We start from the raw sequence: 25,100 nt of genomic DNA, 5'->3' as shown, positions 1-25,100 counted from the left end.
GTTCTGCTGGTCTTTCAGAAGGTTCCTTCCTAAATCTCAAATCCTGCCTCTTCCCCTCGGGGAAACTGAAAGGACTGGGCACATAGAAACCACCTGAAATAGGCTTACTGCAGATGGAGGGACCTGCCAGGGATAGGACATTCTAGGCCTACGGCTGGATCCTTGGATAACTGTCCCCAAACTAGGACGGTGGAGGGACAGCGGGCCCCTCTGCAGCCTCAAGCCATTTCCCCCCAGCTGCCAGCCAGGATTCACCTTCTGAAAGGTCCTGGCCTTGTACAGCACCCTGTCAGCTGCAGAACCCCACTGGGACCCAAATATGTAGCCCAAGGCCCCCAGGAGTGGACAACACAGCGCACACTTCCCGGCATGCACCTGGGGCCCTTCCGTGCCTCAACAGGGGCCACCCCCACTGCACCCCCCCACGCTCACAAAGCCGGCTCCAGGGCTCCTTCCTTTGCCAGATGGCATTTCCCTCCTCCTGGTGCGCCCTCCGCACCCATCTACCCTGGCATCTTCCACAGGTTCACTGTGAGCCTCTCTGCTTTCCTGTTCCTAATCTGTTTTCTAGGTGTCTAGCATATAAAAAGAGTTCCACAGAGGGCCCGCTGAATTAATTAGCAACTGAATGACAGCTGATCACTGAAGAGTCTGTAAGACTCTAGAAACAAAAGGCAGGCGAGTCCCCAAACAGAAAGTGCTGCTTCGCACAAAGGCTGGCCATGCTGCTCCTCGACCAAGAACACTGCCCACCCCACGCAAGAGACCTCTCCGCACCAGGCAGGTCTGTGATGCTCTATGTGACACCCTCCCCACCGTGTGTGTGTGTGTGTGTGTGTGTGTGTGTGTGTGCGCGCGCGTATGCGTGTATGTGTGTGTGTGTCTGTCTCTCTCTCTCTCTCTAAGAATCCCCTTTGGGAATCCTCCTTGTTTGCAGCGCCCCGTAAAGAGAAAAATGTAAATAAGAGAAGCATTTAACCTGCCACTGCTCTACTGTGCTAAGCTTTTTAATCTGTTAATAATCATAGTCAGAACAAAGGGAAGACTCATTCCCAACTCATTAGGGAAAGCGGAGGAACGGGATGGCACCCGTCACTGGGCACGGCACCCGCCGCATGGCCCCTTCTTGGAGGGAACCAGGCGAAGATACTAACTGCGCCTCCGGCAGGAGACACGCAGACCCCCCCTTCGAAGTCGCTCCTTCAAGATGAATACACCGGGGGCGCCTGGGTGGCTCAGTGGATTAAGCAGCTGCCTTCGGCTCAGGTCATGATCTCAGTGTCCTGGGATCAAGCCCCGCATCGGGCTCTTTGCTCAGCGGGAGCCTGCTTCTCTCTCTCTCTCTCTCTGCCTGCCTCTCTGCCTACTTGTGATCTCTCTGTCAAATAAATAAATAAAATATTAAAAAAAAAAAAAAAAAGATGAATACACTGCAGGCAAACACTTCCAGCCCCGCCGCAAGGCTCAATCCACGTTCACTTCCTCTAGAAATTTTAGAAATGGGAAAGGAGAGAGAGCACCTTGCTGAGAGGTCTCTGAGGGCCTGGAAGCAGATTTTTTTTTAATCACTTAGGCTTCTGAACCTGACTGGCTGGCTGGCTACTCCCGGGGTCAGTAATGGCCCAAAGAGTCCCCACCCACCACCAAGATATCTGATGGAATTGTGGGGAGAAGGCATGGTCTTGGGATCTCGGGAGGCTGGGAAGGGACAGTCCACCTGATCTGACTCATTACTTCTGCAGCCAGACTCTCCTCCCGTGTAAATAAGCTGCTTATTAAAAGCTGATTTTTACCCTGAACAGCGCCAGCCGTCACCCAAACTGAGGGAGCAAATGGAGCTCTGAGGAACCTGGAGTTTGGGGGACTCGGACAAGCTCTCTGTGGTCTGGAATCCGCAACCCAAGAAGAAAGCACTAGAACGCAGGCCGCATTCCTGGCTGCCAACTTCAGAGAACAGGAGGCAGTCAGGGCAGAGGCCTAAAGACGTGTGTTGGCAGCCGCTGATTGCAGAAAGTCCCAAATACGTCTGAGCACAAACACGGAACCTGCTAAGTGACGAGACACCCACAAAATGGTCCCAGTATTTATGGGATGCTGTTCAGCAGGAAAACCAGAATATGATGAGGGAGCAGGAGGCTGGCTGAGGACAAAGCAAAAGCTGGCGCCTTGCACCCCCTCTTCACCCGCTCCCCTCCATATGTGTAGCATTCCTCAGGCACCCCTGACTGCCATAAAACAATAAATAGTTAACTTGCAGGGATCACAATCCTGCAGAACAGGAATCTCCCTTGCCCTACAAGATGTCCTAGAGACCTGAACAGGGAGGTTACCTTATCAATAGCACAAATTTCCAGAGGCGAATAACTCTTGGTTCCTGAAGCCCTAATGTCCCCCTCCCACCATAAACTGGAGGAGACTGGGGTAGAAAGGAATGTAAATGATAGCCAGATCATAATGCCCTACCAAGAATCCCCCATTATCTTGATGTTAGTGCTTGACCTAAAGACGACATTAATCAAACCATAATGGCAAAGACTCCCCCCCCCCCCGGCACCTTGTAGACCCTCCCTAGCATGTGAGAACTCTGTCGAAATCCCCCATTCCTTTACCACCTCCCCCCCAACCGTGGGGTATATAACATGCCCACCTTCACAACCCGGGGCAGCAGCTCTTCCTGCCCACGGGTTCTGTCCCCGTGCTTTAATAAACCACCATTTTGCACCAATGACGTCTTAAGAATTCTTTCTTTAGTCGTCGGCTCCAAACCTCCTCACCACACCGAACCTGACTTAAGGTTCTGGGACTTCATCAAATACACAGTGACTGGGAGAGAGGTGGGGTTCGCAGAGGGAGGGGGGACACATGTCTCTGTCTGTCTGTCTCTCTCTCTCTCTCTCACACACACACACACACACACACACACACAGGGAAGGCTCAGGAATATTTTCATCACAGAGATGGTTACCAGTGGTTGTCTCTGAGAGACCAGAGGGAAGGTATTTTAGATTATTATTCTGCCTACTACCCCCATCTTTTCTGCTGATGTTCCCTGAAGAAATATGGAATAGTTCCCTGACCAAAAACAAAAGTTCAACACCGTATTTTTCTTAACTTCAAATACTAAGAAAACCACAGACGTACCACTACATCAGGGATCTGTTTAACCCTTGTCCACATCAAACAAGGAGTTTTAATTGGCTCAAACAATCACATTCTCAACTGTGCCATTCCTATACCCCCAGACCCACCCCATTCCCAGGACTGGCAAGGCACCATAGAGGAATCACCTATCATTTGGGGGCTTTTGAAGCCAAATCAGGTTAAGCATTTCTGACTTCACAAAAACATGATTTAAAAAAAAGAAAAGAAAAAGAAATAAAGCTAAAGATGACTCGGATTTTTTTTTTTTTTTTTAAAAACACCTGTAGTCAAGAAATTATAGGAGAAAGAGTACAGTATTGTATGTCAGACCAATCCAGTTTAACAGCAAAAGCCAAACAACAAAACCTATTTTATTGCCCGGCTCATAAACTCAGAAATTTCCAAAGCTCAGAGCATTTTTACACAATTGTTTTAAACACACCTCCTGGACTTCGCTTACTCAAGCCTTTGTTCCATCCCACAATGCAAAGTACACTGTGGTCATCTTCTGACCTGGTTCTCTTTTATCTAGAGCCATGAAACGTCAAAGCTGGATGCCATTTACAGAAGCAATCAGCATGCCTCTCTACAGAGGCATTTTTTAAAAATAATGTCTATACAGGTGCACACGGCACAAATTCCTCTCTAAAACCTGAGTCCCACCCACTCCACAGCAAAGCCCTTCCTAACTTCAGTTCTCAGGAGCCAACTTTCTGGAATCCTAATGAAACAGGATCAGTGAGGCTTTCCCTAAAGAAAAGCAAACAGGAGTCAAGGCTCCAAGTAAAATCCAGCTCCAATAGCACTAAGATGCCAAGTGTGACCAAGGGAACAGAAGCAGGGTTCCACCACCCCTGCACTTTAATTATTAACCTGAACGTGCTGCTGGTGACCCAGTTAACCCTTTCAGAGACTGCTTTAACTCTAAGCCCTTCCTCCCAGCACCTCGTCCCACAGTCTCTCCGTGAACAGGTGACAGCCCGGCGTGGCTCGCTGGTCATGGTCCCCACTTTTTCTTTCACAGACACCACAGCATGCACGCTTCTCCTCTGGGCCCCACACATTCTGCTCCATCTTCACCCTAGACCCCTGGGCACCCTAGAATCTCAGCAGGGAGCTCTGCAAAACCACAGAGATGAGCCACCTGCCTCACCGCCCCTTGGTACAGGCCAAGAGAACACGTTCAATAGCCCATTATGTCCAACATGAATGAGAACTCCTCACTTTCCCTTCTTTGAGGTGTCATTCCTAAAGCAAATCGGTGGGAGGGAGACCAGGGAGGGAGGAAGGGGGAGTAAAGATTGTGGCCTCAGTTAGGGTGTCAGAGCCAACGCAGGGGGAGGAGATAGGCAGCCCAATCAAGAGTGGCAGAGCCAAGCAAGGTCACAAGGGGTCCATGTGGCAGAGGAAAGGGCAGCAGCAGAGTGTGTGTGTTTGTGTGTTTGTGTGTGTGGTTTATGCTGGAAAAAACTGATCAAATGAACAAATCCACTAGGGATGACTAGAGCCAGATTTCTCGGTCTTTAATGTGGAAAGGAAGAAAACCAGAATGCACCCACAGATGTTGAACTGAAATCAGAGGCTATCAGTGCAAATTCACAAAAATGGATCTACATGTAGATATGCTAACTGAGCACATGTGTACATCTGTACACACACACGTTCCTGTGCACGCAGGCACGTGCGTGCACACACACACATACACACACAGCCCGCATTCACAGAGCACCTACGATAAAGGGCACTCTAGCGAAGAGCACACTGCAGGCCCAGACCGTGGCTCCTTGGAGAAATGGCTGGTCCCAGAGCTCAGAAAGCGAAAGGAGGATGAGCCTGGAGCAGGGTTGGGCCCAGAAGCAAGGCTGGAAGGAAGACAGGGACAGGGCAAAAAGGACAAAGAAGCCAGCTCAGAGGGGCTGCACGGAGGAGATATGGGACAATCTGAACATCAAAACAGAGCAAGAGAGGCGTGTCTGGCTGCTCAGGTAGTAGGACACATGACTCGGTCGTGGAGTTGTGAGCCCCATGCTGGAGGCAGGCAGACTGAAAAAACTTCAACTTCAGTTGGAAAAAAGTATCTATATCTATATCTATCTCAATCAACACGCACACACACACACGTGTGGATATTTTGTAATTGGCTCCACACCCACTGTGAAGCCCAAGGTGGGGCTCGAACCCACAACTACGAGATCACAACCTGAGACAGGATCAAGACGCAGACGCTTGACTGAGCCACCAGGGCATCCCAAAATGTACTTTTAAAAAATGGATTATGACCCTTTGAATGTAATGAGAATCAAGCCCATACAGATTTTCAAAAACTAAATAGTGTTTGATAAGAAATGGAATAGAGGGTTTCAAAGAACCTCCCATGAAACACTGCCAAAAGCACCAACGTTGAATCCAATGATGAGGAAACACTCGATAACCTGAATGGAGGGCCACTGCCCAAAACAAGTGGCCCGTAATCTCCAAGAGTCCAAGACAAAGACTGGTGGGGGGGAAGAGGACCGCACACACCTGCTCCGGAGGAAGACCATTAAAAATGCCCAACTGAGAAAGAAAGGAAAGAACGAAAGAACGAGAACAAGGAAGAAAAGGAAAAGAGAAAAAGAAAAAACAAAACGCCCAACTGGGACCTAGATCTTCCCGCTCTAAACTGCAGCCTCTCTCTGGGGCATCGGAGGCCGGCCCGAGAAGAGAGCTTGTGAACAGGAGGGACAGATCACTGACAATCTTTTGATTTGGATCATTCTGGAAGAATGTCCTTATTTTAAGAAAATACACGCTAATGTGTTAATAAGGAGTGATGGGGTACAGGGTGGGAATTCTCCAGTAATCTAGGAAAGAAAAAACTCTATCCTACTGAAATCTTGCGGTAAGTTATTTCATAAAACTATTTTTTTTTTCAAGTACAGAACTCTAACCCTCAAGCCCCGTCTTCCCCCAAAAATGACCCACAGCAAAGACCTCGACCTCTCACTCCCTTTCTGTCAACGAACCTCACCAGAGGAAACCTCCATGTCCACAGCTTTCTCTACTCCCAACACTTCTCTGCACCTCCCATGGCCGTAAGAGGCTCTCTGACAATCTCGCACCTTCTTCAACAACTGTGATGAAGTTAGTGCCTGTAGCAGCAGCCAGTTTCCCGAGTCAGACCGTGCAAATCCAAACTCAACCTTTATTGAAAAACGTGAGCCTCAACCTTGCATTCTGTTCCTCAGTCCTGTTCACATATAGGGACCACTATTTTCACCATTTATATACAGTCGAACCTCAAACAATGTAAGGGTTAGGTAGGGGTGTTGGAATCCCTGTGTAACTTATGACTCCCTCAAAACTTAACTAGTTATACAACCTACTGTCGACCACAAGACTTTCCCATAACATTAACAGGCTTAATACATATTTTGTATGCCACGTGGATTATATATTGTGTTCTTGTAATAAAGCTGGAGAAATGAAAAGGTTATTGAGAAAATCTTAAGGAGGAGAAAATACACACCCTGCTATATTTAATGTAACACAAAACAAAACCACCCACACGGAAGGGAGCCTGGGGTTTTTCAAACCCACGTCATCCAAGGGTCAACTATACTTGGAAGTTATTGCCTGAATTCTTCCCAGAGTAGTACAGGGAAAGTGTGAACCTCACTCGGTGTGACTTACGACAGGCTTTACAACACTTGAGCAAAGGAGACAATCTCCACTCACATGCCCTAGGGGCGGGGTGGGGGGGTGTAGGTCACAGGACAAACCCTGTGTTGGCAAAGCACGCGTGTGGTGGGGGCAGTGGAGTTCTGGAAGGGGAATGGGGACAAGTCAGGTTGTAACAGTAAAGCTAGAGAAACAACAATCTAGAGGCGCCTGGGTGGCTCAGTGGGTGAAAGCCTCTGCCTTCAGCTCAGATCATGATCCCAGGGTCCTGTCTCACATCAGGCTCTCTATTTAGCAGGGAGCCTGCTTCCCCCCTCCCTCTCTCTGCCTGCTTCTCTGCCTACTTGTGATCTCTCTATGTGTCAAATAAAATCTTTAAAGAAAGAAAGAAACTGGGGCCCCTGGGTGGCTCAGTGGGTTAAAGGCTCTGCCTTCGGCTCAGGTCATGCTCTCAGGGTCCTGGGATCGAGCCCCGCATTGGGCTCTCTGCTCGGCAGGGAACCTACTCCCCGACCCCCGGCCTGCCTCTCTGCCTACTTGTGGTCTCTGTCAAATAAATAAAATCTTTAAAAAAAAGAAAGAAACTATGATCCGAGACACTGTAAAGAAGCCAAGAAAGGGGACTTAAGTGTCAAATGATAATAAAAGGAGAAAGAGGAAGGCTCCAATAGCCCCTTCCCCTCCACCACACTGGGCACTTCCCACAGAGAACATGTAACTCCTGCGAACCGTCTTCCCTTTTCTTGCAACTAGGTTCCTCCTCCCCAGCGGACAGGGGACACGGTCTCACCTCGAAGGCAGAGAAAGGTAAGAAAGTCTTCTGTCTTGGGCTTCCTTTTAGAGAGGTCAGAAATCTGAGTAGCTGGAGGAGGCAGCAATGGCTCCACTACCTTGACCGGAGTTGTGCTAGGGCTGTTCGGCTGAGACTGAGCAAACTTCCTTTGTGCTTGCAGCCTGGGCCTGGAAAAGCAAAGGAGAATTAAAAATGAATTAGGCAGAGATCGGAGGGTATAGATCTACGTGTGGCCATTAAATCAGGACCCGAGAGGCAGGGGAAAAAAAAAAAAAAGACCCTGATTCAAGCAAACTCTTTCTAATTAAGGTTCTCTATCTCTCACACTCTCATGAACCCCAGGCCTGCTGCAGAGGACCATAAATTTGGTTTAAAAGGCTATGTTTTACACACGGATATAAAATGGGTGCCCTGAGTGTGCCTGCACGAGCCACGTGTGGGCCAGGCATTTCCAACACCACATGTGGCCTTTGAGGACAGGGGATTAATGAATGGCTTTTTTAGTTTTAAATTAAGTCCGGAGTTATGACAAACACTCAAATCACCCTGCCACCACACGTATCCAGCAGCGTCTGCTTCAACAGGGTCCTGTCACCAACACACACGATTCCCTTCATTTGTGCCCTTACACCAGGCCCCTGCCCCCAACCGCCTGCACACCACTGACCCTGTCTGCAGCCCCGAGGAAGCAGCCTCCCCACCTCCAATTTCTTCTGACCCCAATCCAGCCACACAAATTCGTTACACGAATGAAAGCTGACCATGCAGGAAAAATCGATTTCTCTAGTCCACCCGAAATACAAATTCTGGGTACCCTCTGCTTACAGCTGAAATCCAAACTTCATCCAGTCAGGGCTTCCAAAACCAGGCCCTGAATCTCCCCTGTCGGGCTTCCTCCCTGACACAATCCCACACAGATACCGACCCCTCGTTTAACTGCGGTGTCTACAAATCACAACACTTCTCTCCTTCTCTGCTCTCCATCAACGAAGTTGGTCCTTTCTATCAGGAACCCTGACGAGGCCTGGAAAGCCTTCTTCACTTCCTACCTAGCACTGCAGCCGCCAGTTATTAATTTCCCTGCTTCCACGGAAGAATACTACTTCATTTTTAGTTTATGAGTAACCAACCTGACATTTATCACGGATGACCTCGATCAGCTCTTTCTTCACTGCAAAGATCGATTCACAAGGGGAGTGGCAGGTATTTCTGAGGGCAAGAACCCGCAGGTTAGACCTTCTGGCCAGCCCTGCTCATAAAGACGCTCAACAAACAGGATTTGAGGGCCAGGAAAGGGGAAAAAAAACCAAGAGTGAAGAACCCACATCCCATGGCACAGGGATGTGTCAGAATCCAAATCCGAATCAATCCCTGTGTTTGGCCCCTGCCAAACACCTTTGAGTAATGAATGTTAAAAGAACACCACAGAGATTAGTAAAACACAAACAAATCTTCTTTTAACTATTGTCAGAATTACATAAAACAGTAACTGTTATACCTGAAATGGTTGATGACTCAATACCTCCAGGTATTAAATCAACATTCTGGTACTTAACAAACTAGTACAGCAAAACACACACACACACACACACTCAAACACACCCTCTATTTTCTACTAAGAAACTAAAAAAACCTTTCACCTCCCCTTGTCCTGACCAGTCTCTACTCTTGCCTCCCTTCCCAACCCTACAAGAAACACCACCGTACAGATGACAAGCCCAGTACCAACTAACGTTTGCTCAAAAGGGAGACAACACCCCCCACTCCTTATCTACCGGGCAGCCTGCGGTCCTTGACACCCACAAACATCACAGCTAATCACAAGCTCCTGCGAAACCAGGACGAGCCACAGTGAAGCAGCCACATTCGCAAGCTATCAGCAAAGAGTTCAACAACTTTAAGGGAAAGTCCCAGATATTAAAAGGGTAAGAGAATGGGGCAACACCACTGTCCCCCTGTTATGGAGAACAAAAGAGTTTTGTAACGAACGGACTGCCCCGCATACCCCACACACATGACACAGGACAAGCCACCGAGCCCAGAGGAGGGCCCTCTAGGGGGAGATACCGAAGGACCAGACGGAGGAGATGGGGAGGGAGGGCAGAGGGGAGACGGAGACAGCACAAGGGTGCTTCTCAGACTGCAGGGATCACGGCTGTTGAGTCTGGTTGAGTTGGTGAGTTTGGTTATGTTTCTCCCTCTGCACTTCCTATCAGTTGCAAACAGGTATTTTTATAATAGGACTAAACGGCGGGGGGGGGGGGGGGGTATGAAAAAAGAGGGGGCAAGCTAAGCTCAGACTTATTAGACTCTCAGACATCATACAGTTTGACAGAGTGACTGGACCTTTCTAGCTGCTCCTTCTCAAGTTCTGCGTTCAACTCCCCGGTGCAGACAGCAAGAGCGTCCGGAGGAAGGGGCAGGCAGGAGGCAACTACCGCATCCCCACCAGCCAGAACCCCACAACAGAAGGCCACCATCCGGGCGGACGGACCCCACAGAACTGCCCCGCCCCTCCAGCAACAGTCCCTTCCCTGTGAAAAGTAGAAGCCCCTTCGCCCTCGGATTCCACCTGACAAGTTTATCCTTTTAAACTGGCAACTGCAGGAACACGCCCATCTCCGACTAATCGGACCCAATTCTCACTCTGAGCATTAAAGAAACCGGACAGAAGTACTGCCTGCAACGTCTGGGCTGCCGCTCACGGCTTTTTAAAAAGTCAGCAACAACAAACGCCACCCGTCATGAGCCCGCATGGAAGTCCGACACGCACACACGCACGAGGCGGGAAAATATTCCACAAATCTGGGACGCAGGGGATAAACTGCTCCCACCGCTGTCCAAATAAAAAGGCATTTTTTGCCTGATGACTTACTTGCTTGGTGAGAGCATGAAAAATAAAGTCGTTAACAGATTCAAAAAATGGCAGGCAAACAAATTACCCCTTAAAAGAATAAGCCAAGCTCCCAAGTGATAAAGTGTTTGCAAGACCCAGATGAAAGCAGGGACTGAGCTGCAAGACAAACCAGTATCAGAAGACTCTCTCTTTTGCACAAAGTGCAGGTCTGTGGTTTGGCTTCTCATCCTGCAGATTCCTGGGAGGATTATAGAGGTGCTGGCAGGGCCCTGCTGGTCCCACACAACAGGAGAGTCTGGATGACCCGGCGTGGAGGCCACACCCACGGGGGTAAGCACGCTCGGCCCGCTCCACTGTGCAGGGCACGTTTGAGGCGATTTATTCTAGAATGCCAGATACAAGGAAATAAGTGCATGTTACTTTCAGTCAGTAAAGAAGGGGGAGGTGGTAGGTTCCCAGACATGAAGCACATACAGAGTGTCTCCACCTGGAGAGGCCGGGGAGAAAGGATCTCTGTGGAGCAGAGGCACAGGCCACACAGGCCACCCACCGAAGGCTGGAGAGGGAGGTGGAGGGCCAGTCTCCGGCAGCAGCCAGCAGGTATACCCACCGCCGGGGGCATTTACTTCACACCCCCCCTTCCAGCGGCTGACACGCTACCCACAACCACGTGCACGGTCCTTTCCATTCCTCAGCCTGAAGATGTCTGAAAAGGCCAACACTGTTTGGACAAAGACTGTTCCCAATCATCGAGAGGGTGTGGACAGAATATGGGGCCCCAGGGTCAAGTGGAAAACACTATGTGGGGCCTTCAGGGTTGGCCAAATGGCCATCCACTGCCCGCTGGGGACCCACAGCAACGCCAGCATTCGGAAAGCACAGAAGGCGTGGGTGTTCCTCACCCAAACCAGACGGGTCGACGAAACCATGATGCAGTCCCTTGTTTGTTTTATTAACTGATCAAGGAAGGCGTTTCCCCTTATAGAAGGCTTCCTTCTAGAAACCTAGGTACATCCTTAGGTCAAGAAAACCCAGTTAAAGCAAACTCTCCAGAGCCAAGTTAAACAGATCAAACTGATTGAAACCAGCGGAGGAAGACATGAATAAATGGATTTACAGAAGAATAAATACACAGAGGCTTCCATTTTATTTACTGTGTATTAAGATCAAGGGTTGGGGTGGGGGGGAGGGAGGAGAGGTGGTCCGGGGTCAAACCACGACACCACTGCCCGTCCACGGTGTGAATGTGTAGGTGTCCACCAAGTAAAGGACTAAAAAATTCAAACAGCAAGCTCAGAGAATAGAGATACAAGGCTGCTACTTGTTTGGCATTTGAGACAAATGTTAAAAGCTAAAGTCTTTAGATTATTTTGGAAGGATCTTGCCAAGATCATCCTCACTACACCGATCAACCAAATGGGGGGAGACCTGTCTGGGGCCACACGCAGCTTGGGTGCAGGGCAACACGCAAGATCAAAAGGCAAATGCTTGGTGCTTGGGTCGGAGTTTTCTCGGTCCCATCATGCTGTGTCCAAATGGGGGTGGGGGGTGCGGCCAGCCTCATCACTGACAAGGTCATCTGGAGTGCCTTTTCTCTAGAAACTCCTGGGTCCGGGAGCCCCACGTCAATTCACTCATGAGACAAAAACAAAAACAAAACCTCAGCCCTGCTGGGGTGAATCCCATTTAAGCTCAAGTGTTCCAAAAAGGAGGAAAGAAAATGTGCTGAGAGGAACATCAACCCACTAATCTGATCTCTGAGTGTCATTCTATGGAGAGATAGATACGTGCCCTAAGACAGAGAGGCAAATATCCCAAAAGATCATGCGTACTTGAGACTGCTCTCTCCATCTGGAACGCTTTTCCCCTTCACCTTGCCATGGCTGGTTTCCTGTCATCCAATGACCAGAACACTCCAGACCTGTTCCTTTTTAAGGAGGTCACCTTTTCACCGTCTCTGCTCACAAGTCTTCAAAGTGGAGGGAAGGACCAAACCGTCCTAATGTGAGTACACTACCCATGACCAACCCCTCAAGCCCAATTCCACCCCCCGCCCTCTGGGGGCAAAGGAGGGTCTGCAGAGGACACTACTGCTGTGTCCCCTGCAAACGGGTGTCACCAGGTACAGAAGATACGCCCTCCAAGACACACCCTCCATCATGAAGGGAGGGCACAGCAGGAACCCTGAGCTGCTGTACCATCCATTCCTGAGGAATCACACAGTTACACCCACGTGTTTGGAGCAGAGGGGCACAATGAATGCTATCCAGAGGGGCCAGAGAGAGATGGGTGGACCTCAACAAGACCCAAACGGAAGGGGAAAGGAAGAGGTGTTGTGCTTCTGCCCCAGGGAAAATGACCAGCCATCCTTCTGTAAGTCTACCCAAAGGTCAGCCGGGATTCGGTGTCATTACGGATCTATTTCACAGGAATCCACAAGGCATCTGCCCACATGGTCACCATTTGTGCCATTTCCACGGTCATCACTTAGTTAATCCTGCCATGTGCTCACCATCAGCGGCGTCCAAAAGAAGCCAAGTGAGGTCTGGTTCTGGACCTCGACCACCGTGCTGCACAAGAGGCCATCCCACCACAAGGGGCGATGTCCCTGTGGGTCCATGCGTCAAACTGTCCGTGGGCCAGCATCCACCGGACCAAGGATGAGGGTCCGGCCGCAGCCCCATGCCTGTGGGACAGGCACACGGAGGCCGTGCGTACTGCGGGATCACACTGCCTGAGCTCCGGTGGGGGCCTCCATCCTCCCCCCTCCTCCCTTCAACAACTCCCTGAGCTACACACAAAAGCTGGCATTATTTTTCTCCCGAAACTTCTCTCATTTGGGGTTCAATGGCATGGCCAACAGCCAAAAGAATGTTTTGCTTGATTACTTAAAATTTTACCCAAATAAATCTTCAAGTGTATTTCATATTTAGGTTAAAAAAAAAAAAGTTGAAGTAACTTTATGGGAATTAACAGATCAAGAGAAACATTGGCACTCTTTGGAAGGTTAACAAGCAGCAACACACCACCTACAAAGAAATGCCACTGACGAGCCAACTAAGTTTCATGCAAAATATTTTCTGCTTTGTTAGAAGCCTTCCTGGGGCTCCTCCTGCCGACGGATGGTGCAGGCAGAGCCCTCGGAGGCTCACGAGGGGGCAGCGGTGACAGTCCCGGGTGACAGTCCCGGTTCCGCGGCCTTATCTACAGGACGGAGTTAACCAGCTTAGTGCTATCTGCGTGCTCCATCTCTAGGACAGCCCTAAATACAGAGCGACAGCAACAGCAATTTCTAGGTTAATTACATTCCATTTCTGTCCAGAATTTCTGATCGTTTACCAACCCAAGGAGGACACAGCGTGTGGGCAGGACTCGGCTGGAGAAGGCAGGAGCGATTTAAAGAAATGCCCAGCTGGCCCCTTGTGGAGGGGCGTGTTAGCCAAAACACCGTTTTATTAACTCAATTTTCCAATATGAAAACCATAAGCTGGCAAAATCCAATTACTTAGATTACATCTCAATTCTAAACAAAGAGCAAGGAATGGGTGGGAGGGTCGGGTCTGTTTATTCAAAAAAAAAAAAAAAAAAAGACACATTGTGTCTGGCAAACTCAAAATGACCGACAGGGCTGTGCTCTTTGTGCTGGGGTGGGAGTGGGGCCTGACGCTTTGCCAACTCGCTGAAAGGCCTATTAAAAAAAAAAAAAAATTCCTGTGTTTCCATCCCCAAAATAATTACCCACTCTATTCTACCCCAGACACACACACTACAAACCTGGCAGCAACTCAAAGAGATCAGGGGTGTATGTGTGTGCGCGTGTGCGTGACGGGGACTGTGGGGGGTTGAGCGGGGGGAAGAGCCCCTGCCCAGGGCAAGCTGCCCACCAAATTCAAATGCAAGTGCAGTTGTGGGCAAACCACACAGGATGGCTGTAAACATCCTGGAGAGGAGAGAGAAAATAAACACATCCTCAAGTGAACCAGGAGGCCAGCACAGACGGACTCATCCCCCGCAACTGGAAAGAGAAGCCTTGCCAAAAGAATACCCCCTTCTACGCCTGCCTCCCACCCTGCTCCGAGCTGCCCAGCAGCGTTTGCTTCCCCAGGGTGTGAGGACGGCTCGGGACCGGAAAGGGAGGTCAGCGGGCTCTGGGAGGAGAGGCACACTGCAGAGAATGCTCGCCTTATGGGGTTTCTGGAGCTCCTACCATACTGGTTTTCACAGGCCTCGTTCCTTGCTTTAACTCCTCGACTAATGCAAGAGGACGGAGATGCTCAAAACCACAGAACGGGAAATACCTACAGCATTTGTCTCTGTGACGTTACACAGGCAGCGATTCAGAGTCGAGGTCCCCTTCCTGAGAAGGAATGTGCACCGAGTCTGGCTCGGTCAGAGGGTTAGAAAGGAAAGCACGGGGGTTTGAGAACCCCGGCTCTCGTTCTACTGAGACGCCCTCTAGGGCAGGCCGGCCTCCTAGTCCTTCATTAAAGCCGGGGGGAGCGGGGCGCAGCGGCACACTGTGGAAAGGAGAATATGGAAGCCCCTTCTAGCTCCCTCTCATCGGACCTCATCTATAAAACTTGAACACAGTAATTCCTTTAATAAATTCCCCTTGGGGCTGCGACTTCACAGCTCCACATGAGAAATACCCAACTTTCTGCCCGTGCCCAGTGGGAAGTCAGAACGTTCTCTCAATCTCCCCGACGCCCGCAGGGCTCCACTCCGAGCACTGAGTTTCTAACTACAGCTCATTAGGGGATAACATCTCGATTCTGAGATAAACTGCCTGCCTAGCACTTCAGAAGGCGGGAGCAGGAAAGTTAAAATATATATACATTTTTTATATGGTACAATTCCAGAAACCATTCCACAATTCTGTTAGATGATCCTACACCTGCTTAAGATTTCACCTTTCCGGGGCGCCTGAGTGGCTCAGTGGGTTAAAGCCTCTGCCTTCAGCTCAGGTCATGATCCCAGGGTTCTGGGATCGAGCCCCACATTGGGAATCTCTGCTCAGCATGGAGCCTGCTTCCTCCTCTCTCTGCCTCTGCCTACTTGTGTTCTCCGTCTGTCAAATAAATAATAAAATCTTTAAAAAAAAAAAAAAAAAGATTTCACCTTTCCAATCATAAATAAAATCCCTCATGTAGGGTGACACCCCAACTTCCTTCAGAACCCAAAAACACCGTGAGGAATACCAACGTGATGCAAATACGCGCACATTCATCCGCTCTACTCATCACAACACCGGGTGCCCAAGGAGAAGGCAAGCCCGTAAACCCAAGTGTCATACAATTGCTCCCAAGTACCACACTCCCTCAGAATGCAGGCACTGGAAAGCAGAGAGAAGGAAGGAAAGTGTGGGGGCGCCTGAGTAGCTTAGTCGGGTGATGTGTCCAACCCTGGACTCATTTAGGTCTTGATTTCCAAGCCCTGCGCTGGGATCCATGCTGGGCATGGACCCTACTTTAAAAAAGAAAAAAAAAAAAAGAAAAGAAAAGAAAAGAAAAGAAAAAAGTAAGCCTTTGCATTTGCTCAGAGGAAAGGACTAGGGAACAGAAAGGATAGTATCAAAATTTAGTAACAGCACTAACTACCAGTAAGCCAATGCAGAATAGCATCTTCCTGAGAAAAAGAATACTTAGGCACATAAATGTCAGGCGGGCGGGGAGAGCCCCCACAAACAGTATACAGAGTAACATGCAGTGAAGCTTCTGATTCAATTAATTAGAAATTATGCAATTATGCTTTAAAAAAAAAAAATCTTCCACGGCACCCTGAAATGTCAAAGAACCAAGGACAGCCTGGAGATCATGACTCTGTCGTGATCAAGGAAATATTTGACACTGACTTCTTTTGTGCGCTAGAAAGCAACCATGTCAAATTTGAGAGGGATCATCATTAATCAACAATTAAAGCAGCAACAAAGCCCTTTTGTTCTGTCAGTCACAAACGTCCCACGTGCTATGGTTTACCACTTATGGAAAACTGCCTACCTTTTGCCAGGCCAGGCACCAGAACCTTCTTTTTATCAGGGACCCAACCTCAACCCCAACCCCAGGATCCAAGAGCTGCAAATGCTCTTTCTCTATGGAGACAAGTTTCACAGCAATCCTGAGCAAAAATCCTATCTTACAGCAGAAGCAAAAAGGTTCAGAGTCCTGGGATACCACATGGAAGTTAGGAATCCAGCCAGGACCTGGGCAAAGAAATTCCTGATACATATTGTAGTTACAAGGTGCAAACAAATTATCTGAAGTCCATTCAGTTTTAAAAGACTCAAGGAGCCAGTTAAAATGTTAATCTGCCTTTCCACTCTGTCTGGAAGTAGCACTGCCAATTTTGTTTTTAAAACATTTCAACAAAAACCCATGCATCTTCTCAATGTGAGGTTACTCAACACCCAGTTGCAAATGGCCAGAAAATCTCCCTGAATCCTGGTGAAGGAGATGGTTGCAGGAGGGACAGTGAGTGCATCACCCGGTGAGGGAAGAATCCGGTCTTACTTCCTCTCTTCCTTCACGGAAATAAGGAAAATTCTATGAAAAAATGACCTCTTAGAATGCTTCACGACTCATTCATTAAAAAACAACACCCGGTGGGAACCTTTGAAGGGTACAACCACAGTCAATCCTGTAGAACCTCCCCACCAGTAACACTCACGATGGGGTCGCGTGGTGAGGGAGACTTCTTGACTCTGCCAGCACATGACACACCAGAGCACAAAGGCAATGCTCAGAACTAGTCCCAGAACGATCCAGAAGATGCTTCGGCTTCCCACGTTCCTCGGCTTCTCAGGTAGTTACGTCAGCTAACTGAGACCTGCCTTACTGCACAGGGGGAAAAATAGAAAAGGGACCCTGCACCACTTCTTCGCCCACTGGCAATCCCATGAAGTAGCCGACAAGCACCAAGAGAGGGCAACAGAGAGTCCTCAGATGCCCCTGCTGGGATCACCACAGCAGAGAAGGGCTTCTGATTTGGGTGGATTTAGGATAAGCCCTGGCATTCACCAAATTTTAAGACCCACACTAACGATGCTGGCTAAGAAACCAGCCGCTGGGTAAGGAAAGCAACAGGATGAACACTTGTCTAGGTCCTAAAGGTACGCCAGGGCTAAAATCTGCAGGACTGGCTTCAGAAACACATGCCTCCCCCCAAAGCGATTCTTACCACCAAGAAAAGATATAGCAAAACTGAAGTAATGTACCACGGTCTGAGTGTTTCCTTCACGACAGAGCCCAAAATAGTCCTCTTCGGGCTCTGACAGAAATTCATGTAGTAGGCCGAAACAAAATCCTGCACAACCCCTGTGTGGGGTGTTACTGAAGCTCTCCCCGCCTGAAATGTTGAGTGAAGCCTGCTCTGTAATAAAAGGATTCACTACGCCTCACACATTCTCTCTTCTTGAACATTTAAAGCTTTGTCAGAGGGGCAGGCAGAAGAAGCAGGGTCCCCACTGAGTAGGGAACCCGATGGGGGACTTGATCCCAGGACCCTGGGATCATGACCTGAGCTAAAGGCAGATGCTTAACTGACCTGAGCCACCCAGGTGCCCCTCCCCTCCATTTCTTAAAGGTTTTATTTATTTGAGAACAAAAGAAAAAGAGCATTTTCTTGAACATTCATGAAAGAGGTCTAGGCTCTTACGACAATTGCCTAAAGATGAGGAACCACAATCATAATTAACGAATCTGCTAATGGCTAATGAATATAAACGGCAAGTAAGTACCCTCTTTCTTATTATTTGTACTTTGTAATCCTGGATTAATGGCACTAAATTCTTGCACCAGGAAACGGGGGCTCAATCCAGACGCAGACGGCATCCCAGACGCAGCCCCTCCTCTTAGGCTTCGTGGTGCTTCCGCCAGCTGCCATGATGAATCTAGGAGATGTGTCAGTGGTACGGGAATTTACATGAAAAACAAGGAAACCATGTCAATCTAAAGAAGGCAAAAGATGGTCAACAGATGCATCAAGAAGATCTGGTGTATACATAAACTGGATTATTATTCAGCTCTAAGAACGAATGAAATCTTGCCATTTGCAGCATCATGGATGGAGCTAGAAAGCATAATGCTAAGGGAAGTCAATCAGAGAAAGACAAAAGACCATATGACTTCACGCACATGTGGAATTTAAGTAAAAGGGAAAAAAGAGGCAAACCAAGGAACACTCTTTTTTTATTAAAGATTTATTTGAAAGAGAGAGAAACAGCCTGTGCAGCAGGGCCAAGAGAGGCAGAGAGAATCTCAAGCAGACGCCCCACGGGGCACAGAGCCCAAGCCTGGTGTCACTACCTGAGCCCAAATCAAGAGCTAACCACCCACTCAACCAACTAAGCCTCCTGGGCACCCAAGCAACAAACTCTTAACCACAGAGAACAAACTCCTGGTTACTGAGGTGGGGGAATGGGCGTTAACAGGGAACGAGGATTAAGGATCCTCCGTTGCGATGCAGCAAGTGCTGAGTACACCTGAAACTCGTACGTACTATACGTTAACTATACCGGGATTTTCAAAAATTACACACACACACACACACAGAAGGCAAAAGGGAGTCAAAGGCAGGAAAATCGGGAAAACCACCCTCCTAACAATGCCTAGAATATCCCCCACGCAATGCTGAGCCATAATCCAGGCTGCACGGCGTCACCATTTGTCAGGCTGGGAAGCAGAAACATCTTTCCAAGTGCCATCTGCAGACTCGAACCAAACCCCATGACCTCTTCAACCAGAACAGTAAAGAGGAATGAGGGAAGGAGAGGCGCACGCGTCACATCTTACGAACAACAACTTGTGACATTTGATCTCAAAAGCCGTCCATGACCTCAGGTAAGGTCCCGCTCTCCAGCATGAAAGTCCTCCCAGTCGCTCCCACCAGCTACCTGGCAGAGCAGGTGTGAACCCCGGGGCCTTCACCTGAACACACCACGTGGAGAGAGTCCACCTCTGTGCACAGAAGCCATTGACAGTAGACAGTGAACATCTGTGGCACGTACCCACCCACCATAACTGTGGGTGCCTGAAATGAATCCTCCGGAGGGTCTGGTGAGGAGGTCCTCAGGCTAGACCTCATTTACAGCACAAAATAGAAGCTTCTCCAAGAGAGGAATGTCATTCTGACCACAGGGGAGCTTGTCGAATATGTTTATCTCTCTTCCAGCCATTTAACCAACAAACCCCTGCTGTTACTAAGATGAGTGACTTATCGCTCCTTTTCTGAGATCTCATATTTGTCTCTGCCAGGATACTACAGAAATAGCTCGGTGGACTTTCACAGGATCTGAGCAAAGCCTGCAGGAGAAACTCCTGGCAGAGGGACCAGGAGTGTGCAGAAATCCAAACAACCCCACCCCCCAACCCGCCATGCTGTAGCCCACAGGCTAGTCGGCTTCCCTCTGCGCAGCTCTTCGCTCTGCGCAGCTCGACTCCCTGACAATTTCCGACCCCCACTTAGCTCCAGGAAACAAACGGAAGTCTAATCTGTTAGAGAAGACTCAAGATAAACACCCCAGCCGCATGGACCACTTCAGTAGCCCCAAAGGGCTGAAAGACTTCCTGTTCAGTTAAGCCCTTCGTGAATCCCCAGGACTGCATGGAGCCTGTTCTCCTGGTCTACAAAGGGGAAGTGATCAAGCCATGAGATCTGCGTCCTTCCCACAAAGAGGGCCATGGCCACGGACCTGGTGCTCTGCTTCAGTACTGCCTGGTTCCACTCATGTTCCCGGAAGGGCAGGACCAAAGAGAGGGCGGGACGACCAAGAGCAAAGAACAGAAGCACTGGGTGAGAATCCCAAAGCTCTAAGCGATCCTAATAGACCGTGAAAGCAACGGGGGAGGGCAGATGCATGGGGGAGATGGGCAGCGACCCCACAACTGAAACAAAGGTCCTTCAACAAGGGACGTTCTCAACTCATGAGCCAGATGATTAAATAAAAGTGTCCCACCTCCAAAATCTTGTTTTTTTTCAACCCACTTCAAACCCAGCTTCCCCACTAAGAGTAATGAACGACTGTGATGGGTCCCTATAAGCCCATGCTTGCCCATGGCCCCCGGGGTGCTCCCCACAGTCCACCGCCCCACCAAACCAGAACAAGCTACCTAGCTCCGCTGAGTGGGTGAAGCTCTCTGTCAAAGGGACTGTCTTCAGGGTTCTTTGCAGGCGATGCTGCTGAAGATGCAACAGAAACCGTGACACAAATCAGAACTGTATGTGAATGAGCTCAGATTATCCCCGTTGTGTGTGTCTGGTTTCTTCTTGGAGAAAGGAGAGGAAAAGGACAAGCCCGGTAAGTAAGGGGCCCACGGAGGACACCACCCGCCACGCAGAGTGAGCACAAGTGTGCGTGCATCTGAAAGGGGCGCGGAGGCAGAGGAGATGCCGCAGTGTGCTGGAGCACCGAACAGACACACAAAGGAGGCAAACGCTGTCTTCTGGGTCTGAGCACGAAGGCTACAGTTTTGGGAAGTACGGGCTCGTCAACCCACAGCAGGACAATATAAAACATGGCCTGCGCTCCAGCAGGGAGTCGGCTGGGCCCCGCACTTTGCCACTCCCGCCAGCCCCTGCAACAGCTTCCCTCTGAGATAGGTTTGGAAATGCAATCACTCACCGCAAAAGAACTTTCCAGGAAGAAAGGTACAATTTATTCATTCCTGGCCTCCTCTTCTCAAGCAAACAACAAAGACAATCTCAGACCCCTGGGCTTCCATGCTGATTAGCTCAACAATAAAATCATAAAACCACGGGGCTGGAGAAGACGGGTGTGGCTCCCAGGGGGCCTGGAGCTGCTAGGCCAGACAGGAAATCTCAAAGCAGCCAGAATTAAAGACCAGCCACAAGAATTCAAAGAAATGGGGCACCTGGGTGGCTCAGTCAGTTGAGGATCTGTCTGTCTTTGGCTCAGGTTGTGACCTCCAGGTCCTGGGATCGAGCCCCTCATCAGGCTTCCTGCTCAATAAGGAGTCTGCTTCTGCCTCTGCCTCTGCCCCCTGCTGGTGGTGTGTGCATACTCTCTCCCACCCCCTCCCCCTCTCTCAAACAAATAAATAAAATCTTTTTAAAAAAGTGGGGGGCAGGGGTGAAATGTCCCAGCACAGGAAGACTCCTAGGGTCCTGGAACAGAAAGCAAACTGAAAACTCCTATTCTATTGTTGGCCATCTTCTCATCACTCCCCTCCCTCACCAGACAAGAGGGGAAACAGTAGCTCAAAAAAGTTATGTGGTGACTAGAGCAGCATTAAGCTACTACTGAATACTATTCGAGAACATACAATGACATTCTATCAAAATACACCATTAGCAGTCCATGGAATTCACACAATGGAATTCTGAGTCACTTGGATAAATGAATGGGTTGGTTTCCGGTCATGGGACACCGCGCCGGGGGAGGGGTTAGTGACGGTTGGCATGGCAATGGTAAACCAACACATTCCCATCCACTCCTGACAGTGGCTCAAATAAATACAGATGAGAGCTGACCCTATTTGCCCCTGCAAGAATTTGGTGAAAATCTCTCTCTCCCCAGCATCTCCTTATGGGAACGGGCTCCATCCCAATCTCTATACAACGCTCTCTGGGAGATACCACTACCCCTTTAAAAACCCCACAGGCTAAAAATCCAACAAATTCCTTTTTAAAAGATAAGCCCCTGAGAAAATGTTGATCAGTAGGCAGAACTGCCCTTCACAGCAAGCAAGACTAGAAGCAGGAATTCTAGGTGCCCAGGGACCGCTAGAGTGTTATTTAGTGTCCTCTCTCCTTCTCCTGGTCTAAAACGCAACATGATTTGTAAAACCCGGAAGCTGTTAGGCACACAGAGAAAAGTGGAGACCGACTTTCGGAGGTGTGTGTTTTATGGATAGATTCTGCCGCTGGGTATAAATTAAATTAAATCTGGTACAAGGTGAACTGGGTGAAACCAGGGAAGGAATGAGAGGTGCACTGGCACACATGTGTATCTTCACCTCCTTTCCACCGCTACCCCGCCCCCCACATGCAAACACACACACACTCTGCGAAGGACTATGGGAAACACTCTCAGGCCTGCAAGAACCCTGACACCAGGGATATGATGGATACCGCACTGTCAGGCTGTCAGTCCGAATGCCATCTAAGAATATGAAGTGTAAAGTGAAGAAATAACTTCACGTAGCATTGTTTGCACGTTTTCTTCCCTATGGCCCAGAAATGGTGGAAGCCATCCCAGACCTAGACGTACTGTGCCAAGGGTATGGGTGTGTTGAGTGCATCTATCTGGCCAGAGAGAGCATCACCCACTGTAACCCACAGTGAGCTGGGAATCATCTTAGAGTTAGGAAATTCAAGCCAGATGATGACATTCCCTTGCCAAGGTAATCTAAGGTTAAATCGCATTGTCTGCTTAGGGGAGCTGTTTGCGGCAGGAAAATCCTTTCGCTCAGATGGCAAGTGTTCAGGTCGGCAGTACAGTACACAAGCTATGATCTAAAGTGAAATTACACCAGAGAAAGGCGGGGGATGGTGGGGTGGGGGTTGGGGGGGGAGAGGAGGCAGGCAGCCAGTGACGGGTCTATAAATAATTTCAAATAAACCACAAGGGAAGGAAAGACATTATTACTCTTGTGTTTTTGCACAAGGCAGATGAACAAGCAGGAAGGAAACATTTGGGGACATATAAAGAAAAAAGTCTCAATAAGGCATGGTCTCTAGTAGGCACGAGAAGATCTACCAAGAGGTAAAAATTCTGACATCTAGGAAGGGGGGGGGGCAGAAATAGTTGAATTCACACCACCCTTCACTCGCTGGTCTGAGCAAAGGTTTGTACAAAAAAACCAAAACAGAAGACAACAAAATGATCACAGAGGGGGCACCCGGCTACCTCAGCAGCACATGTAACTCCTCATCTCGGGGTCATGAGTTCAAACCCCATGGTGTGCACAGAGCCTACTTCGAAACTAAATTAAAAAATCATCGAAGAAGGACACCTGGGTGGCTCAGTGGTTAAAGCCTCTTACCTTCAGCTCAGGTCGTGATCCCAGGGTACTGGGATCGAGCCCTGCATCAGGCTCTCTGCTCAGCAAGGAGCCTGCTTCTCTGCCTGCTCATGGTCTCTGCCAAATAAATAAATAAAATCTTTAAAAAAAAAAAAAAATCACAGAGCGTACACCAAAAGTGGGGGGGTGGTTCACTGAATTCATTTACATTATTACCTAGAGGAGTCACAGAAACCATCAAGATAAGAATATTCTGGTGAGAATGATGAGCTCTTGGGGAGTGAAGCTACAGCTCCTTGATCTACTTGATCCAGGCAAACTGGTCCTAAGAATTCTTAACCATAGGGATAGTCATTGTCCATTCCCACAGCGGCTCTACACAGAATGGAGATCAGAGTAACACACCAGCTGCTTTCAACCACACACAGCATTTAGTCCTTAGAGCAGTGGTTACCCGTGCAACCCTCCAACCCACAGTATCAGAATCATCTGGAAATCTAGTAAACATGTAGATCCTCAGGCTTCACTTCAGAACTACCGAATGGAACCCTGGGGTGGGACCCAGGCGGCTGCATTTCAGCAAGCACACCGGGCAGCTCTCACGCGAGCCGAGGTTCCAGAACCACCGGCCTGCAGCTGCCTCTATCCGGCAACGGAAGGGAGACTCAGACTTGAAGTAGCTTTTCAAGTGCATACATGTGAAGCAAAACAATCTACCTTACGCCAAAGCCTGTGCTCGTGGTGTTGTATACACCACATCCCCGGGGCCCTCCGCTCCGAGCACTTGCCATGAAGGCTGGTTTAACTGGAGAGGCACTCTCAGGGGTCTCTTTTGCATTTTACTTTAATTAGAACAAACTCAGTCCAAAGTGATATTAATTCTGGGTCTGTCCCCTTTTTTGTGGATAAGATCTACTTCCAAAAGCAGCACGAGAGGGGCATCTGGGTGGCTCAATTGGTTGAGCAACTGCTTTCCGCTCAGGCCATGATCCCAGAGTCCCATCAGAGATAGAGCCTCCCATCAGGCTCCTTGTTTGGCAGGGAGCCTGCTTCTCCCTCTCCCTGCTACTCAGTGTCTCTGTCAAATAAAGAAATAAAACTTTTTTTTTTTAAAGGCACCACAAAAGGGGCTGTATTATTGGTACTGTATGTACTGTAGTTCTAGTTTGCTTAGCAAAAATATATGGGCGCTGCTCGGCAGGGCCTGCCTGCTTACCTAAGCCAAGCATCCCTGGAAACGGACTCCCTATCGGCTGTATCCAGTAGGACAAATGGGACCCTTCCCATTGGCATACCTTTGGTGGCTACTACTTTACTGGCATTTCAACAAAAGCAGTTTCAATGTTCCCAGGGAACACTGGAGATACACCCTCTCTAGAAAAATCCACTGTGTGACCATCCAAACTGAGTCATTTCATAAAGCTGCTTCTTTGAAAGAGGAAAGGATACTGACGGTCTTCGATCTTTCCTTATACACTGATTCGTTTTTTGGTTTTTTTTTAAAGTATGAATTTAAAATACCTATCTGGGACGCCTGGGTGGCTCAGTCGTTAGGCATCTGCCTTCAGCTCAGGTCATGATCCCAGGGTCCTGGGATCGAGCCCAGTATCGGGGCTCCCTGCTCAGTGGGGAGTCTGCTTCTCCCTCTCCCACTCCCCCTGCTTGTGTTCCT

The 25,100-nt window shown here is 49.1% G+C and overlaps 1 protein-coding gene across 18 annotated transcripts in view; it reads right to left on the bottom strand.

The window, feature by feature from the left end:
* JARID2 (jumonji and AT-rich interaction domain containing 2) overlaps positions 1 to 25,100 on the bottom strand; it is a 256,732-nt gene that overhangs the window by 60,591 nt on the left and 171,041 nt on the right. For 17 of the 18 annotated variants that reach the window (XM_082731806.1, XM_082731818.1, XM_082731807.1 and 14 more), the window contains one exon: positions 7,592 to 7,761. In XM_082731806.1, the coding sequence (XP_082587932.1) occupies positions 7,592 to 7,761 (170 nt within the window). Of the gene's footprint in view, positions 1 to 7,591; positions 7,762 to 8,419; positions 8,500 to 25,100 lie in introns of those variants that run through there. The other variant, XM_082731808.1, reaches the window with a different exon arrangement.

The sequence above is a fragment of the Mustela nivalis genome, assembly GCF_964662115.1.
Source record: "Mustela nivalis genome assembly, chromosome: 5".
NCBI classification, from domain to species: domain Eukaryota; kingdom Metazoa; phylum Chordata; class Mammalia; order Carnivora; family Mustelidae; genus Mustela; species Mustela nivalis.
This window is presented reverse-complemented; position numbering and strand designations above follow the sequence as displayed.